The 20,460-nt window shown below is 45.1% G+C and overlaps 1 protein-coding gene across 1 annotated transcript in view; it reads right to left on the minus strand.

Moving 5' to 3' along the window:
• T265_04752 (hypothetical protein) overlaps nt 1–20,460 on the minus strand; it is a gene marked incomplete at both ends in the record, with an annotated part of 35,600 nt that overhangs the window by 4,259 nt on the left and 10,881 nt on the right. Inside the window, 8 exons of the mRNA XM_009169565.1 lie at nt 82–648; nt 4,348–4,746; nt 6,104–6,684; nt 8,176–8,490; nt 10,208–10,504; nt 12,178–12,230; nt 12,867–13,212; nt 19,662–20,125. Of these exons, the coding sequence (XP_009167829.1) occupies nt 82–648; nt 4,348–4,746; nt 6,104–6,684; nt 8,176–8,490; nt 10,208–10,504; nt 12,178–12,230; nt 12,867–13,212; nt 19,662–20,125 (3,022 nt within the window). The remainder of the gene's footprint in view (nt 1–81; nt 649–4,347; nt 4,747–6,103; nt 6,685–8,175; nt 8,491–10,207; nt 10,505–12,177; nt 12,231–12,866; nt 13,213–19,661; nt 20,126–20,460) is intronic.

Genomic DNA, 20,460 nt, shown 5'->3' on the forward strand with positions numbered 1-20,460 from the left:
GGTTTTTTCTAATGATCCTAAGTGGATTGACAACCACACCGTCACGTGTCAACTCGGCTTATCTAAGACCGCTTTCCATACGCTCGCTAGCTCCACACCCTCGATTCTGTTCAGGCCGTGATGCTTAGTGATTTCCACCGCCTCGGCTATCAGCCGTTGTGGTGTGAATCGCAGTCCCCGTCTTAAGGCTTCCACATTCTCCAGATCTATTCTATGTCCCGTGTCTAGAGCATATACCGCCATTGCTGAGTCTTTGACCAGCGTTTGGTATTCTTCTGCATTCCTTGGTGGTTTGTTAATCCTTCTTTTATGCTCACTAATTCTGGTGTGCAATCCCCTGGCAGTTTGTCCTATATAAACCTTATCGCAATCGTTGCATTTAATTTTATACACACATTTCCTAGTCCTTTCAACCGGCAGGGGATCTTTCAATTGCACCAACACTAAGCGTAGCGTTTTTCCCTTCTGAAATGCTACTCGAATGTTGACTAAGTTCAACAATCTTCGAATAACCTCCGATGTTCCTGCTTTATATGGAATGATTGCTGTGCCAATCCATTCTTTACTGGGTCTAGATACTGGAGCCAATATCTTTCTTAGTTGACGTCTAATCAAACTCACTGGGTAGACTAGGTCTACCGGATAAGCCTAAAAAAGCGACAACAGTTTTCACCAATCTCTAGAGTACACTCACATGAAGCTAAATGCTTCGATATCCTGAATGCCGTCCCGACTGAAACACCAGGCAGCCATCGTGCGTGCAGTGGGAAAATACCATAAACGAGATGTGCACGTGATTTCTCCGATGCCAACACTTACCTCCACATGGTCAGCTCTATGTTTAAATACAGCATCGAACCAGATATACTAGTCATGTCACGCAATTCCCAACCAATCGCATTTGTTTGGCTTGCAGCTCATTTGGGACCAACCTGTTAGTATTGTTTGTGGTCCACTGACATAGCCAAATAATGCCTCCCTGAACCTGCAACGAGTTATCTCAGCAACTGGGGGAGGGGGGCTGCTCTTTCCGTGTTATTAAATTCGTGCACTGTAACATAAACAATGTCTGTTTCTTGCTGCATGTCAGTCAACTAGATGCTGCTTGTGGGTCGAGTGGTCATGACACAATCGCATTATAGTTAGGTGAAGTTCGTCCATTGTTAGTAAGCCAAGCATAGGCACCTCTGAACAAGAGCACCGAGTTTTCCGTCGACTCAGAAGACCCGTAATTCCAAAAGAGGCCTAGTTTTATGTATTACAAAGAAGGATATTGCAGAAATAACTGGATTGTCAGTTTGAACTACTTGAAGTAAGTTAAAGGTACCTTGTCTGGCAAACTCATCACATAGTGGCAAAATGTGAGAAAAGCTGTGCTTAATGCCGATATTTTCAGTACTAGGGTCAGGCTTGAGACGACAGCAGGCAGACGATGATGGATGAGTTGCGTGTGTTCCCAAACCAACAGGACATTCTCCATCTATATTCAAATAGGTATCAGCGGATTCATGGGAGGAAATGCCTGTAGAGAAAATTCATTGAAAAGGTCAGCTGTAACGCTGGACAGCCAACCTCAACAACGCCTAGCCCACCAAATAAAGTCAGGAGAAAGACGCTCCACAAAAGGGAACCAGTTTGAAAACGACCGTCTCTTTTCATAGGACATATACAGGTTAAAGTATCAGAATACAAAATCCACAGTTGCCCAAAACCATGGGATAAAGAAAGTACGAATATCCTAGGGGAAGATCGTTCTGCACAAGTTTGATCCCAGGAGGATACCAAGTACAAATGCCTATGGTAACAAGGGAATAGAAGCTGCCAAGATTTGGGACAAAATTTAAAAAAAATTGCTACGATGGACTGGGGGACGTTTGGAAATGGATTAAGCAGAACAAAGAGTAACGTCGTGGCAGCTGGAGCAAGATGAGGCCAAGTGAAAAAGCCTAACATCCTGAGATAGTGGGAGTTAGATTATCACCTATTAATTAGTACAGGTGTAAAAAACGGTCGTCGCTCACTACCACCCGTTGATCAGACAGAGGTAATTGAAAAATGCTATGATATTCAAACAAAAGTGTTACTTCACACTACAATAATACGTACTAACTATGGGTCGGGGTTGTGGGAAGTGCTTGGGCTAGCCACAAAAAGGCGGGCAAAATTCATCCAAAAATTATTCGATCCGAAAAAGAAGGATCAGAGATAACAAACAATTCGTGAGGACGGAAGGGAGAAACCAATTCACAAGTTAAAATGCCATTTGCATTGCAAATTGAGTTCGATACCCAAGAGGACAGAACATTCGTCAAGGGGTTATGCTGTCCAGGAGGGTGCTGGCTGCGGGAAGGACCGGTTCACGTGCACTGGTCACGACAGGATGCGACCCGCCACGATCGGAAACAACTACAAAGGGGATAAAAAGACCTTGTGAGCCTGCCCGGTAGAAAAGGTAGTGTTTCCGTTGAGACGAGCGGTTAAGATGTGTCGCGGTTAATCTTCACTACTCACAAAACAGCAAGTAGCCGCACGATTTCGGTAAAATGAGAAAAGCATGCAGCTCCTGGCCAAGACGTCCCCCAACGACAAACCGGGAATACACAGTAGTGAAGCTGTGTTCTCCGGTTGCTGATGGATTTACGTCCCAGATTTCGCAGCTTACTAAGTCGAGTTAAGTCCGACTGGAACCCCAACCCGATATAAATGTGTTCCGCAAAATAAGTCTCATCGGTGATCCCGTTGCGTTTCTATTCGGTTTGTCCACTATTCGCTTATTTCTACCACAAACCTATTCGTGTTCACAGTAGATGGCGTTTCGTGGATATTTGCAAACACAGATTCACATGCGCCAATCGAAAAGCGCACACGCACGTCCCAGTAAGCTCAGTCTGTCAGTTCGATCGGTTGCTATTCAGCTGTCACTCGACTGTAGTTCAGTTCACTCGAATGGCTGTCGCCTGCCATACGGAAGTCCGGCTGCGGATTGGATGCAGTAAAACCTGATGTGGTAACCTCATTTTCTGGGAACAGCTGACAAAAACCAGATTGGCAAGCGGATCACATCGTTATATTTATTGGAGACGGACTTGAATCGCTTATCATCAGACGCAGGGCATTCCTCGTTCCCACCCTCACTTGAGACGTTTCATGGGAATCATTCCCAACCTTTGTAATCAACCTCATCAAACCTCGGTATGTTGGTGAGGTTTGAAAGCTCTGTTATGGTTTTTCTTATTCTTGTTTAAGACTGGTAGGTGATTCTGCTTTCAGGGCACCGCTTGGTTTATATATGTACCCACCGATTACGTATGCCCAGTTGCCGTGCTACCCGAAGGAAGCACGAGGGCTGGGATACTGCCAGGTTGCCCAAGCCTAGACAGGGGGAGTCGAGAGGCGGGTTCGAACGACGGACCTTCCGGTCGGTAAGTTCGCGTTCTGACCACTTGAGCCATCTCGACCCGAACGATCAAGAAACCAGGTTGGACGGCGACAAAGACCACAGCAAGATTAAAGAAATATCATACCATGTAGGTTAAAGATGCAGCCATTCGAATTGACAGGCACGAAACAATTATGTATTGTTCCTCTGGCCAACAGTAAAAAAAGAGCCCTATTTTTCCAAGGTTGGTAAACAAGCCTTACTCATAGTTCCACGGAATTTCGGTATAAAATTCTTTGCTAACTGTATACTTTCTCCTGGACAGGCATCTTTCGCAATTTCTCTGTCGATTGAAAATAAGACAAGTTCTGTTCCTTAGAACCGATAAAGATTCATCTAGATACATCCTGGTTGATTCGGGCGCCTGCAAGAATTTTGATGCAAGTGACAGGTCCTATAAAAGCACTTGGTTCGACGTTACCCAATCGGCACACGGTACTCCTTCCAAAACCATTTAGGCATCATGCAACAGAAGCTGCTGATCAGTCGTGCGTCAAACTATGGGAGCAGTATTGTTCTACTCTATTCTGTCCGCCTCTCACAACCAATCCTAGTTAGAGCTTCGTCCCAAAAATCTCTTTTCACATTACAGTCACAATCTTCATTTAAAATTCCTTATATATGGTTGCTGAAAATCGTTCTTTCTCTGATTTGACTCGAGCAGATATCTTGGTATCCCATTACTACTCTAGTTCTCTGTAGATATACCTCACACTGACGAAACAACATTAACACCCTTGAATAATACTCACTGTTCCTTGGGGACATGGTGCCAAAGCGTGATTCGACCGTCAACCGAAATATGGAAAAAAGATGTAAGTTTTCAACGAAAATAGCCCCGGATACCCCTTATACTTGCCTGAATATCCAGAGACAGCATCGTATGAAACGCATGTTCCGGAGCAGACCGGAGCCACAGGTCTGGTCACTGGTTGCAAGTAATGCGGCGATGGAATGGTTGGATTCGACTGACAATGTAGCGGTGACTCGTGGTACATCCCACTGGCGGATGTAACAATCAAGGGTGCGACCGTTAAGGGGGTCGCAGAAGTCGAAGAATCTGGCAATTTCGGAAAAGGCCCCGACACCGAGAGTTCTGAAGACCTGGTTGGAACAGTGAACCTGCGGTTGAATGGTGGTGGATGATCGGAAGTAGCTGTACTACCACTGAATGAGAATCTCCTACCGGACACCTCTTGGCGGGTTGTGAACGGATTGCTGGAAACATCGAATTGCGACGCGCGGGTTGTAGACATCAATGGTCGGCGTGCAGCTATGGCGGAGGATAACCGGGCACTTAATTCTTGCTAAAAAGAGAGCAGATAGGCAAGTGATAATGAATGATTCCGACTGTCATAGACACTGACAAAACGCATACGTGTGCACCACCCCTGTGAAAGTCAACGGTCGTCCGCTCCCAACAGGAGAGGGGGGAAGAACCGATATGGAGGGTTCCTCGATCCAGGTGAATCGCAGTATTCATGAATACCTACAATCCACACCAGGGCACATATGTGCTCAACTGACGGTCTGAGAAAAACCACATGTACAATGCATAGCTAATTCTAAAGGGCCATTATGTCAGCTCAAAATGAGATGAGTCGAGTCAGTCAGCAGCTGTGATATCGGACCGTTTCAGCCTGGAACGCCAAATAATGTGCTTTTTTCTATCGCATCTGAAACGGTACGATTTCATCGTTAATCTGCCGTTTAACCAGAAGCTCAAGATAAAACACTAATGCCTGAAATCCGAGTACTGAATCGGACCTTGAATGTTCATCACAAGCTGACTAAACATGTGATTAGCGTGTAGTCGGAAGTGAGAGCATCCGGTAATTTTGATCGTGTCTGTTCACACCGGAGTGAGAACAGATAGAACATAGATAAATTACAATTACAAACCGAGGTTCGACACTTCTGGCAGACCCTAGACGGTTGGTGCCAATTGCTATTTTTGGGTGATTCAGAAAACTCATCTCATGATCAATTGGGTATGTTTTCTTTGATGAACTACTTGTCCATGGGCGACAACTATGGTGTATATCCCAAAGTTCAACGTTCGCTCTGAGGATTCCCACAGGAATTAATGTGGGATGTTGAATATTTGGGTGGAGCGGAAACTCCACCAGAACTCGGGACAATTAGGCCTCCTTAGTGAACTATCAACCAACATTTATCAACTAGCTAACTCAATCATGATGACGCTGACTAAATAAGTTTAGTCGAAACCATTACACAACGGTGCGGACAAGAATGTTGTAAACATAAGAACGACAACACCCTACCCATGACCAATGCTTCTCGGATTATTGTGGGAGAATGAAAAGTGTTCAGCTGTAACACCCTTTCGGTACCTAGCTGCCACTCGAAGGAAGCACCAGCGGTGATAGTGCCAAGCTGCCCAAGCCTAGAGAGAAGCAGTCAGGATGCAGAGGTTGGATCGGAACCACGGACCCTCCAGTCATTAAGTTAACCCTTTAACCACTGAGCCATCCGAACCTAAAAACGACAATATAGTGCCCTTGGTCAATGATTCTCGGATTAATGTGGAAGAATGAAAGCTCTGTTGCGTAGTTCCATGTTGAACTAATATCCGACCGTGAGTTTGAGGGATAGGGCTGACCATCGATCTAATGAGCAAGTTATGGGTGTTTATGGACTAACCAAATCGTTGGGATCAACCTTTGCTTGAAGTGAATTCGAAATAACCGGGGCGACCAAGCCTGGCTGTGAATTCGCATCTGTCGAACGAGGTTGGACCAAGGGCCAACGACGTTGGAAACATGCCTTCTGGTGGTGCCGACTTTGAGACGAAGAGCTATGGGATTTCTTAACATGTTTGGTGTGACTCGGATAAGGATGCTCCGGAGGAATGCGGGATGGTGGTAGCGGTTGAGACGTGTAGGAAGGCATTGGTTTGTCAAGCATTGGTTTAGACTGATAGTCAAGTTGACCGTTGGGGGCAGCTGGAGTTCCATGGCTCAACTTATCGGCCGGATAGGCAATGAGTACAGGTGAGTCAGGAAAGAAACCAGCTTGTGGACGGAGAGGATGTGGAGACAACACCTGTTCAGTTGCGTTGTTGTGCGAGTGATTGGTGATAATAAACGCTGGTCTGACTGGTGGTTGTCCAGTGACTATCAGCGGTGTTGGTTGGGAACTGGAAGGACGTGAGACAAATGTGACAGACCCAGCTGATTCCAACGACGTCTGGCTAGAGGGAATGTGAGGGTGTTTTGGACAGGCTGAAAAAAAAACAGCATACTGCACGAGTTAAGGGAGTCTTGCAACTGAGTTCCAGTTCTATAGAAGGAGAGCATTGACCGGCTCAAACTACAAACAATTGATTAACAGTAACCAATCAGGGAGGAACTTTTGGTCTCGCGTCTAGGTTTGGATCAGTGTAGCACATAGATATATACGAAAAACGTCTAACACATAGCCGTCCTTGCCACACACAAAGAAACACTTCAACTTTGTGGAGTTGTCCGCGCATTTATGGAGACTCAGCAGAATCTCTCCTCTCCAGAATTCTTCAGCTGAATGCGCTGCACAAAGGCCGCCTCAACTGCAACAATATCCACGGTATCTAAGTGCTTTTCTGGATACAAACACTATTCACAAGGTGGAGTTTCCATCAACGCTATACGTAGTGTGACGTCAAGAAAGTGCTACAAATCGTGTATTGAAGCGCAGTCACCTAGCCAAGGACTGACAGGATTTGTACTATTGTCTACAGTAGACAAAACAAGGGAAGTCGGGGGAGGTGAAGTATTTCCTCTTGGGAACAACAGGTGATGAGAATCGTCTCTGAAGCCGATTGAAGAAAATCCAGTTGTCGATAGATGTTTTGCAATCCACATTATACGAAGATGATGGCACGTTTTACTAGGACCGTAATCAATACTCTCGGAATTCCATGACTGCAGGCAAGTAAGACATATGCTATTGTACGATACTAACGAACCCTTATAATGCTCACCAGTTCCGGTCACTTGAGCCATTTGGAACTGATATTGTTTGTTTTACCGAACCCGAGTGACGAAGTGCATAAAATCGCGAGGTACCTCGGGTCAGAGTCCTCAAGCCGGGTGCCCTCATATCGGTTGCCTACCACTGTCTAGGTAAGAAAGCGACTTGGTGTTTCAGAAGTAGCGGAGTAGAAAAGACCAAACCTTAATATAAAAAACTAAACGTGAGAGCAAGCCCAACAAATAAAATCACGAAATGGGTGAATGTTTTAAATCCAACGTCTCTGTGAGCAAGGTAACCTCTGTCAAACGCACACCCTCACTTTTACCAGCATTTTTTACAAACAAGTGTTGTGAACCAGGTAATTCACAAGCCCCCATAATTCATCCTATCTGATCTGCCAGTTCCGGTTGTTTAATCCCTACTGCGATTACGTAACGCGTTTAGGGAACAAATATCATGTAATTCGTTCACACATCAAGTTAAAACAAGCTAAAAAGAATTTTCTGGTACCATATGACCGTAGAATGGTAACACTAGCAAACTCAACTGCTTGAGATCACAACCAATTGCGAGCGCTACTCGTTGACAGAAGAAATTACCATGTTTCCACTAGCATATGTAAAAAAACCCGCATGGATTAGATGGATTCCTAGAGCGTAAGGTGACTAGGGATCAAAAACTTGAGTGCCGTAAAGTTGTTTTCTGTTTGGGAGGGGTTTTCGTGGCACACTTCAGTCAGGATTATCTTGGCAAAAACATACCCTTAGGAACAACGGGAGGATTGACAAAAGGTTGCCCTGATTGCACCGAAGTTGGTATGACTGTGCAATCCGACGCACCGGTGCAGGCAGTGGATGGAGATCGAGTCGGTTGTTGTAAAGTGGCAGCTTTTTCCCCCGTTGGCGACGCTGTGCTAGTACTCGTCGTCATTGTGGCTTCCATTGTGGCCAGTGAGGCTGACAGCCGAGCGTTGACTGAGCGCAAATGCTCCTGTCTCGTTTGTAGTCGTACCAACTTTGCTTCCAACAAATCGTTTTCCACTTTCAGTTGATGCAAACAGTCCAAGAGGGATACAACTGAGGAGATGTGGGAAAAATACACTCAATGAACACGATTAAGATGTGATATACGTGTAGCATCTATTCAACACTTAACTATTACCGAGAATCGCGTGGGAGGCAGCAACTATACTACCAACGTTTGCCAGAGTGATACGGGATCTCCAGGTTCCCAGCCCTACGTTTCAAATACGGTCACCATCAACATAAAAACCATAGTTAGGGGAGGCGAAGTGTGGTCTGTCTGCAGGGTAATTGCCACACTCTATTCCATCTGAGTTGCTCCAACAATGGTACAGCCTACCTTATTCCTCAACTACATGTTAAATATAGCGGAATCCCTACACACTTAAATAGGTCTCTCCAGACGAACAACCAAAAAAATATGACCTATTCAGAGAAGTCCTTGTGTTCGGGGTGCTGTGCCAAACAGTACCTCTGACGTACTACTTTTCCCAGTGGTACTCACGTAAAAAACAAATTGGAAAGCAATTCAGGTCGCGGAAAGATTCGTTTGTATCAGTCGAGCCTCAACATCTATCACTGTACTTGTAGAGATGTGCAATCGTCTTACCAAGCTGCTGGTAAAAGAAGTGAGGTGAGGCCTCAATCTGTGTACAGAAATATGGCTGCCGTGAGAGCTGGAAGGACAATGTTATATCAGAGCGTGCTCTGTTTTCCGATGGGGAAGAGGTCATGACGAACCTCGGTGGACAATGACTAGACAAGTGGTTAGAGCGCGAATTTACTGACCGGAAGGTCCGCGGCTCGAACCCGACCTCTGCCTCTCGACTTCCCCTGTCTAGGCTTGGGCAACCTGGCAGAATCCCAGCCCTCATGCTTCCTTCGGGTAACATAGCAGCTGGGCACCGGAAGGTGTTGCAGCTGATTTTTTTGTTCATCACTTCTGGCCTCCGATTCCCGTGAATTTCAACGGATGGAATTTTTGAAATTGGAGAAGTGATCCTTGGAACGAGGTGAATATCGGTGGATAGTGTCACATACCATGCATCCGATTTCTCTAGAGCCACGTCTGTCATCTCTCGGTTACGACCAGAAAACATACCTGGGCCACTCAACAATTGGTATGATCGAAAAAGCGGGTCGCACGTTCCTCCGGGGATTCGGAGATGCACCTTGTAGTTTGCTCCGTTTCGTTATTTCGCTGAAGGCACTATACGACGATATAGTACCAGACAACATGTACTTTTAAATTATGAGTTCAAGCACATCTAAGCTTGATCATATCACTAATGCGTGTGTGAGTTGTCCGGCGTGACAGAACCGCAGAGAGACATCAATCAAGTCGCCAACTAAATGAAACTCTTCTGAAAGAGGCCACCCCCGAGGAGTAGCCACTGCACAAGAGTTTGAAGGAGGCACTTGCACCAGAATTCCACAGGGTTTCATGGGTCTGGAGAGGTCGAACCCCGCCGCTCTAGAAATTTTGCGAATTAGTTTTACGAATTAGCTCCCAAATGGAGCACTGAAACTCCGTAAACTATAGGGAAATGCAGTGGAAAACCAAAAATTCAATGGGCAAGATGATAATCAGATTAGTTTGGACTAATTGGCTGAGAATTTTGTGCATCCCTTCAGTATAAAGATGTTGCTTTGGTTGGAACATTCACTACGGGTCGAGATCAACGTCGTCCATTGTATCAGTCCCTTTTTCGTGTCCTGATATCAAGTTCCTCCAGGAATTCTGACTATGTTAGACTATATAAATGCTTACCGTCAGTCCCAGAAGCCTGTTGCATGAGCAACGCCCCAGCCTGATCCCATTGCCACTCGAGTAGATCCTGCATTGTTGTGAGGGGTGATTGAGTGAAAGACTTTACCGCATCCGACGCCTGCTCACCGGAGGGATGATCGGAAGGATGCGAGTCGTTGTAGGGCAAACGGATTCCACGCAATGGTAGCGGCCTTTGTGGCCAGATAAATGGTAGCTGGTTGAGCTGTTCAACTCCAGAGCATGGAGGTGGAGTTGTATGAGAACTTGCAGAGGGCGCTGTATTCGGTTTTCTGTTTGCTACGGAAAATGACATCGACAGAAGACAAGGAAATAAGCACAATAAGAAGCGAACGAAATAGTTAGCAAACGACGGTAAGTAAGGACTGGAGATTGAATATCTTGTTGATTGATCATAGGGACGCTTATATAAACCAGGGCATACAGTCACCAAAACCCTCTCCAGAAATGAAGCCACAAGTTTCTTTATAGACACCATTCTCTATTTTGCATGAGCGAAGATGCTTCCCTCTAAAATAAGATAGAGGTGATTCTCGGCTTAGCTCATGTTAAGAAATTTGTCAAGAAATATGGGCATTTGAGAACAGTCAGGTGCTAATTCAGACTACTTAGGATCCACATGGATCGTATGTAACACGCCCATTAGACTTGAATTTGAACATATTAGTTATGAGACCAACCAACCAGACTTTTTCCAGACCACGATTCACTGGGTGGATATGGCAGAACAGATCGGTTTACCGCAGCTTCAGGTGACAGCTTAGCACGCTTGCGAGCATGGTTAAAAGAAAATAAAGTTTCCAGATCACGATTCACTGGGTGGATATGACAGAACAGATCGGTTTACCGCAGCTTCAAGTGACAGCTTAGCACACTTGCGAGCATGGTTAAAAGAAAATAAAGTAAGTTCTCAGCTTAACCCATGTGATAAAACCACTACCTGTCTTTACAATCCCTGAATTTCCTAGGAAGGAGAGGCTTTTTGAGGGATGAAATCGGAGCATCTGACTTAAATGACCTCACCTATCGTCTCATTGCAATACATTGCGACATTACAAGCTCAACGGGTTTCTGCGAGCCCAGTTTTGCAGTTGTTCAGTAGTTCCACCAATGGCTCCGGTACATTTCTATCCAGTCGTCTCAAAACAAATAAGTGAGAACCGACCGTTTTAAACTATTAATAAGCGATGCTGCCTTTCCCGAGAAAGGATAAGTTAGAAAATGTCAGCCCTAAAAGCCGCACACTCCGATCGTCTAACGGTTGACCCTGACCACCGGCGCATAATTCAATACGGTCGAAATACTCTAAGAGCCAGAGTCCAGTGCTGCTCAAAAGGCAATTTCTGTGCACAGCCACATCAGGAGTGCGACAGTAGTGCCCTACTCTCTGCGCCCTCGGGCCAGGCCGGCCTCATACAGCTAAGTTGGTCAGACCATTGAGTCATTGGATCCGGGAAGAGTCCCCCAAGAAGACACTAACAACCACTATCTCGCGGTCCAGACTGATGCTGGGGGCAGGATCCCCGAAAAAAACTCAACATCCTCCCACTGCCTTGTGGGTCAGACTTTTGAGTCAAAGGCTCAAGGTGGGGTGCCTCAAGTAAGTGATCTTATAAATAGACTTCAGTCCAATTTTTGTATACTATTCTATGGCAAAAGGTGGTGTTACAGAAGTGGGTGGCAAAGTCAACACTGCAGCAAACTGGGCATTCGGAACAAGAGAATGACGATAGGCGTGGTTCAAGTGTCACACAAACTCACACTATGGCCAAGATCACCGGAATGCACATGAAAAATTAATGTGACTGATCGTTGGTAGACCTGGTATAACGTGATACCAGAAAAGCTCACCTGGAGGACCCAATATGTCCTGGTGAAGAATAAAGACAAAGCAGCGACGTGTACAAAAACGCAGAAATCTAGAACAGATCGACCACACATGATTAACCCACCTTTGCTCGTACCACTATGTCTTCGTTTTTGAGCCCCATCGCATGGTTTCTTTCTAAAATGAAGCGGAAAAAGTAAGGATGATAACTAAAGATATTTTTCCGACATGGCACACTACTCACAAGGTTGCTGAAAACTCCTTGTTAGCACATCGGTTTCGCACTATTTTTTATTAGACGCTGAGTAGAATGCCGAAGTGAACAACTCACAAGCTGAACGATACAAAAATAAAACCGGAGTTTCATAGTTTGTTTTCGTTCGTGAATTCAAGAAAGTCTTGGTCAACGGAGGACAGTGCACTAATACTACAAACGTACAGGCCAATAAATAAATTGAAGCGTACGGTCGACGTTTTCAGTGTGTGAGCAACTAAGAACTCCGTATTAGCATTTTGAATGACCACGGGCAAACGAGACAGCTGCAGTTTTAAACATGACAAGAACCTCAATTAGCGATCCAAATGCAACGATCCTGTCAAAAAGCGGAGGTTAAGGAGGGCGAACTTTTGTCTCTCGCAGAGGTGGCATCGGTTCGTGTTTAGTGGGAAATACCACAGTAAACCCCATATAGTTTTCAACTGAATGCGCAGTGAAAAAACCACCTCATGTTTTAATTGTTATCGGAAAGATCGAGCAAGTTGGGAAAAGATTCTCTGAATAGATGAAACTACCCTACCATGCTAGAAACTCACGGTTCTTGCGGAGTTTTGATGACTTCTTTAGAGGGTGGTTGGGCAGAAGTATCTGATGAAAATCCGTCACATTTCACGCACGTTTCTGGTTCTGTGGCTATCACATTGTTCGCTGCGTTTGGAGTGTCGACTACTTCCAACGCTGTAGTGCTAGGTGGGATACCTTCGTCTTGAGTTGAAATGGGCGAGTATGGAGTATCACCTTTCATTGAGGTTGGAGTCGAGGTACACCGGATTTTGGTGCGAAGGCAGCCGGACACGGAAGAACTGACAACAGAAGCGCAAGAAATGACCGGAGAACTGACAGACTCGTAGTCCGGTTTGGGAAGCGATCCGGGTGAACCAACTAACGGTAGAGAAATAAAAGAAAGACTATTTGTTTGAAGCAACCGTGCAAAAAAATGAGAAAAAACTGGCCTGAGTTAACCAAATTTGTATCCTTCGTTCATGAAAGAGCTAAACAGATATTCATAAGACGAGACGAGCATATGAAGGGGAGTTTAAAGAAGAGCGATGTCGGAATAAATGACCTTGGCCTTGTCTTCAGCCATTTAACCTGGTAGAGTTCGAGAAGCAGCTCCAAAGAAAATGCGCTATCTTCGGACCGAAAGGTACGTGGTATGAATTCAGATAGAGTCGTTCAACTGACAAATTGATATCTCAGCCCACTTCGGATCACGTTGCAGTTGTGCACTTAAGGAATAAGACAGCTTTAGCATCTGCTCTAATTTGATCAGTCGACATCGAGTTACACATAACCCATGACAAAATTACGCGAACACTTTGACAACTCTTGCGAGCCGGAAGGACATCGTTACCCCATTCACTGGACGACACAGTGAAAACGATTCGGCAGATGCTCAGTGAAGGGAGTGAAAACCCTGGACAACTTACAACACGCGGATGCGAGTACGTCATTGCTGTGCAAAGTCAAGCGTGTGCGAGGCCTTGGCACAGCCTACTCCAGGCCAAACTGGTGGTGCATTCAGGAAGCCATAGACTTTGGCGAAACTCAAATGCACGGTGATTCTACCTTCTTACAAGGCTTCCATCATACCAAATGTGGAGCATACAGTACAGGCATGAGCTTGAAACCTTAGGCGTCAGACCTTTCCACAGAATTGATAAGTTTTCTCATGTCTGAGAGTTGGAAGCTGCGAACTCATGTTAGGTGTGCTTTCCATGATTTCTCCAGAGGGTAAAGTCTCTTGAACGGACCTGTAGATTTGAGAATAGTGAGAGGTTTTCTTATGTAGAAGGCAGAGTCCCACTAGAAAACGATCTAAATAAAGGACTAAGAAAATCTCTACCGGAAATGAAAGAGACAAGAGCCCATATGCTATTACAGTAAAACTGTTATTCCAACAGAGCAACTAGCCACTGGAATAGGTTTCCTGCGTATACTTCCTCCAGTTCTTACACGTGTTGCCGCAAAGGTGGCAGGTGGGAACACAGGAACCATTTACATGGATCGGATAGTACGTTTAGGAATCAAATACAGATTCATGCGCTGACTCTTCCAAAGAGCAACGAAAGTGTGCACGGAAAACCACGTGGTGCGAAGAAACTGACGTCCTGCCTAATGCACTTCGTAACAGTGGCTACGCTAACAGCTTATTTGACGTCAACTCAAAGCCAGCCGCACGCAAGGTGCCCAACTAAGATATAAGCACGACTGCCGTGCAAGGGTGACTTAGTCAGCCAGATACGCATACAGAAATTCGCTGAGATGTTTAGACGAATATTTAGCGCTGGTCGTTTCCATCTAACATTCACCAGCTGTTCGATTCTCTGTCAAAAATCAAAAGATTAACTGCCTCGCCAGGCCGAACTCCACCAATTCTCTTGCTCCTGCGGTTCTCACTACATCGGCCGGACAACGAAAAAACTGTCTAAGCACATATCTGAACCTATGTATTCCCAGACCTCCGGAGGAGCTGTGGGATGTATAAACAGTTCGGTGATAGCAAACCTTGTACACAAACAACAAGAAGTGAATCCTGCAATGATTTACTGTTATTTACGAGGTTGGTCATATGTTGCACTGAGGCAGGATTAGGGTGCTGGCCACCGCAGAAGCCGTGGCCATCGAAATCCGCATGCTAGAATTGCGTGCTCAAAACCACACGTCCCTAGTCCTTTGCTTACTGCGGCCTAACTAGTTTGACCCTGCTAGCATCGATTAGTGTTGAATCCTTTGGCGAACCAACGGCGGTCATATTTGTTCTGACTACTCATGAGTAGCGTAAGTTAACGCCTGTTTACCATATCGATGTTTTGCCTCCCTACTGCTCGTTACCCGTGTTTTTGCTCCCGCTTACGGTCTGCTTGCTCTCTAATGTCAAGATTTTTTCTTATCCTTCTTCGCTCGCCATTGGGTATCAACTGTACCCATTGCTGAGTGAATGTTTCGACGGAAAAACGGGGCGCCCAGGGACCGAACCCGAAAACCCTCGGGTGAGAGAATAGCGCGCTAGCCACCACACCAAATCGACTTCCTGACGATTCCATTTTTGCTAATACCTTTGTATTCCATATTACCCGATAGCTTTTGATATTTTGCTCAAAACGGGCCCAAGCGCGCATTCCGAGATGACAAGTGGCAAGCGCTGCTGTGTCATGCTGTCAGTCAAAGACAGCAGCGTTACCTTCCGAGCGTACTGACTGCCTACCGTGCCGTTTTCTCCGTACATGGTCTATGTACACTGTATGACTGTCCGTAACCAAGGACTTTCTGCCTCACTACCACTTTTGCTGCCCCTACTGGTTGGGCTATCGTTGATTGTACGTCCTGCTTAATTCATTTGTTCCAAGAACCAGTTCTCAATGCAGCATCTACTGCCTTCATGCTTCTGCCCCTACTGCCTACGGGATACAAATTGCGTGTAGTCTGATAGCTTCAAACATCCTGTAAAATCCTTAGCTGCCGGAATCTCATACAGAGGATATCACGGGGCCAATCGATCAATCTTCGTAACCCTGATTCACAACCTGAAGTCAGGCAGTCCAATTCTCTATTCCAATTGTGACCATACGTTTCTGATTCTCGTTACCCCTGGTTAAAACTTCTTGGCCATGCAAACATTTAGACGCTGATTGGCTTCGGTTTATGTATGTGTATGTAAGGGTTGAAGAGAGGCACGGAAAAGTTTTTTTGCTCAAGTAAACAAAACAAACACCTAGCGGTGGTACCCATTCGGTTCACACCTTCCATGCAACTCGAGGGAAACACAAGGACTGAGATAATATCAGTAATAATAATATCAACAATAATAGTAACGTCTGGAGAGAATAAATCGAACTAGCAGGGTCGGGTTCGAACTACAGACCTTCCGGCTCTTGGTCTCGCGCCTTAAGAGCTGGGCTATCGAAGGCCCAAATAAGTGCTCTAAATACATCTGTGGGTGAGATGGCTCAGTCATTAGAGAAAGAATTTACTGACTGGAAGGTCCGCGGTTCGAACCCGACCTCTGTATTTCAACTTCCCCTGGATAGGCTTGGGTAACTGGCAGTATCCCAGCCCCCGTGCTTCATTCCGATGGCATGGCAAGTGGCATCGAGTGTTACAGATGAACGATTTTTCTATACTTCAGACCGATTTTGGAATCACGCGTGGATGTAACCACTGGCAGGAACAACCATAAAAACACTTTTTATTTGGAATCAATGTGAGGTATATTGATTTTGCCGCAAACAGATAGCTTTAGAGGTAACGTAAGTAAAAAACTGGTCTATATCGTGATACCACGGGATTTGGAATGAGCAAATGAACTGCAATAAATCATTTATCGTTTGGGCTGATATCCAATAGTACAGCTACTGTAATATGACCGGCACGGTGACAGGAGAATGTCCTGAAGGCATTATTAACTGCATGAGATTTGAAACGGATTACACGAATAGACGTAAACCTGCTTAGTGAGTGGAGACCACTCAACTAAGAGTGAAATAGTTGATGCAACGTGTAGATTGCCATTGCCACGAAAACGCTAGACTGATCAACATGCATGCGCACATCTAAGTGTCTGGGTGAGAGTGAAGAAAAAGCCTGTGTAATGAATACAACAGTGGTCTTAATGAGTGAATATATTAGCCGACATGTAATTTTTAATCAAATTGGTCGAAAAAACGATCGAGCCATAAGAACACCAACAAACTGTTCCATTCGCATAAATGTGCTCTTTTCAACATTCGAATAACATCAATGACATGTTCACTAACTGCTAAGCGTGGAATGGACATTGAGTGAATACAATAATGGTGAAAAATCCTGCAGATCAACTGAGTGCCTGAACAATCCGTCGTACTACTCAGTCAGCAGTATTAGTCGTGGCCAGAAGCAGACCAATTACCGCATTCAAGCCAATCGGGATTTCGGCAGAAACAAATAATTCAGTCTGGGACGTTCCTACTTGTATGAAATCAGCTACTGTTATCCAAACTACAGCAGATGCGGCTAAATTAAAAATCACGTCCAACCACCAACCACCGACCTGAGATGCCACAAAAGGATTCTGCTTCTCATGATAACAGATAAGTGTGTTCCAGTTCGGCTGGATAAATCGGTCAGACAACAAGATCGACGGCAGTGGGAAATTGAAAACGTTCAAAATGTTCAAATACGATTGTCTCAACTCAGTGTGTAAAACCAGAATCGGTCTTTTGTGATGTACATCGGATACCTGGTGTGTTTATAAGCACCAGGATGAGAATTTAAAGCATGGTTTTACCGCCTGCTGTTAGCCGATGCGACGACTAAGGAGTCTGCCCCGCACAAAGTTGGCCAAAAGATCGGGCTGCTTCCGGTGCAGCATCAAGGCGAGCTTTGATTGGCCGAACGTCTGGACCGAACAGCCAATCATGACCCAGTATCCGCCGAATGCCCGCTGCCAATGGTGCGTCTAGGAGGCTTCGGAATTTTCACAATATTGTCACGGCACACATTTTATATGCAACGCGCCGTATATGTGTTCTTGACCTGGTTTTGGGCTTTACTAAACATTGCGCACATTACATCAACACTAGCTTGGAAGGTTCACACCGAAGACTAAGCTGACAATAGATCGTTATTACCCGGTTTATGAATGAGTTTCAATGGATATATACTGACTGTCCATATAAAATGTCCATCAGAATGGTACAATTTTATGGTGAAAACTTGACCGATTCGGAGGCTTCAAAAGCAGACTACCGATCCTTCGTAGGCGATTTCCAGCTACAGCATATCCACAACGAAGCACTGTATTAGCGAGTACTGGGACCGACACAGAGTTGCACTACCGTCCACCAAGTTACAACAGTAACTGATTGGAATCCGTAGAACGGGAAATGAGGCATTTCAGATTAGGGTATTGAGACGTGGCTAACAGCTGTCTTCCAAAGAAACCCATGTTTCCAGTCAAGATCCTTGTTGCTGAAAGATGCATGAGGGATGGACCATAAAATAGTGACGCGAAGTAAGATCAGTTCGTATTGAGCAAATCGCTAGGAGATCTTTTTGTTTTCCTGACTGGGATTCACATGACCCTCAGGATGAACATACATGGCACGTGATCGAACTCGAAGGAGGGCATGTTGTAGACAGACGATTTAGCGTCTTTGTACGCTCACCTTTTGTTGAGAAGGTTGCGTTAATATTGGCGCCATACTCTGACAGCACGCTTAGATTTACTGTTTGAGGGTGTGGGCATATTACTCTTGATCGCTTGACATGTGTTAAAAACGCTTGAGTATTAAATCCTTTTTCCTTTTATTATTTATCGGGGCTTCCCTTCTTTACAATTAGACACAATATTAAGGACCAGTAGGTTGTTGTTAGAAAAGTATGAACGTCCCGGGGCTTCATGTTCGAAGGTACATCAGAATGTTAGCCTCTACGGGATGACTACCTGCAAAGGCGTTATTTTAGTTGTAAAGTAACAGCGATGACAATGATAAAGAAGCTGCGGACTGAAAGCTCGCAGAGAGCGTATGGTTTGCCAAAGCGCAAATTTAGAAAGCTATCTAAACTTCTATTTTTTGTGGTTGATGCTGCGGAGTTTCAATTGAGGATTTCCTTATTTCAAGCAAGCTTAACCTAGGCTGCAAAGCCGAGAATAATCGTACGTCCATTTCACTTTAATTGCGGGTCATTGGTAGCGTGAAATTCAGAAATCTCGGGTAAGTTGGGGAGGGAGGGATAATTCTAACTCGTAACACTTTCATTGACATGCTGAACAATCCACCAGGCCAGGTTACAATTCCTCTTACAACCATCTAGGAGTCTGGCTCCTACAGGGACGGTTCCCCAGAGAAACATTTGTGTAACATGGTGAGGGTGTTTTCCATTCGAAGTACATCCCTCCACAAGTTACAAAATTTGGGTATGAGCAGAATGCAAAACGTACCGCTAAGTTGCACCCGCTTTCCTAGAAGAAAAGTTACAAAATTTGGGTATGAGCAGAATGCAAAACGTACCGCTAAGTTGCACCCGCTTTCCTAGAAGAAGTCATCACTACGTTGTGTGAACCGAATTTGTACAGAATTTGTACAGGGGGGGTGGCGCTTAATCCTGTCGAGGTACAAGTTACGCACATCGCTGATCAACCATTTTTAGCTGAATTATGGCGTTATACCGCAACCAGATCGAATCTCCAACGAGATAAGTAAAATATACACACCTTCCGGTAAGAAATAAAGCGTTTTCCAACTTTTCAGCATGACTCGATTGTGTGCTTCAGGTCCAAACCCATGAGCATAAAACTAGGGACAAGAATTAATATGCGAAATGGAATAAAAAAATGATGTAGGACTGACCTGTCTGCTTTCCCGCATCTTGGGTTTCACTTATTACGTTGTCTTGTGGACCGGTTTCAAGTAAGTCCAATACGGATGAGCCTAGTACCGTACTGGACTGATCAGTTGAATCGCTCGTTGGGTGAGACAAAGCTGGCTTATGCCTCCGTAAGCACAATCTCTTAGGGGCAGAGGTCTCATCGCTGTCTTGTTCCGGGAGAATCGCTCCAGTCAACGGAGGCTCTGATGAATTCGTCCCATTCTTTGTGGGGATCGACGAACCACCCTGAACTTCTGCCTCCACAGAGGTCGCGTTTGCGGAGAGTGTACAAAAAGCCGTGTTGCTTGTTTCCGAACTACTCTCAGGACTACTCACAGCCGTAGGGGTGGAATGTCTAACAGAATGTTTGGAAAACGAACTAGTACGTTTTGAATCCTGAGGAGTAGATGAAGGAGTGAATGCTGGATTTCGTGTTGGTTCCGTGCTGAAAAGAGACCAAAAGGGATACAAACATAATTCATATCCATATCAGGGAAAAGCGGTTTTTAAAAAGGACATACTAAACACAGAAAGAACATAATCCAGAAAGCGCACAGTGGTAGACAGCCGTGCCTCCGCATCCTTAAGACATGGATGACGATGTTCAACAAAACAGGCAAGTCGGAAATGTCTATGAGTCATCGCGTTTCGTCGGAAAACCCTTTGATATATCCTTAAATGTTCCATTAGTTCCATGTTTATGTGAAAAGTATAACGACTTCAAACTGAAGGTACCAACTCGAAGAAAATGTAAACACTAATTCGCCGGTTAGTTTCACT

Source organism: Opisthorchis viverrini, assembly GCF_000715545.1.
Source record: "Opisthorchis viverrini unplaced genomic scaffold opera_v5_79, whole genome shotgun sequence".
NCBI lineage: Eukaryota > Metazoa > Platyhelminthes > Trematoda > Opisthorchiida > Opisthorchiidae > Opisthorchis > Opisthorchis viverrini.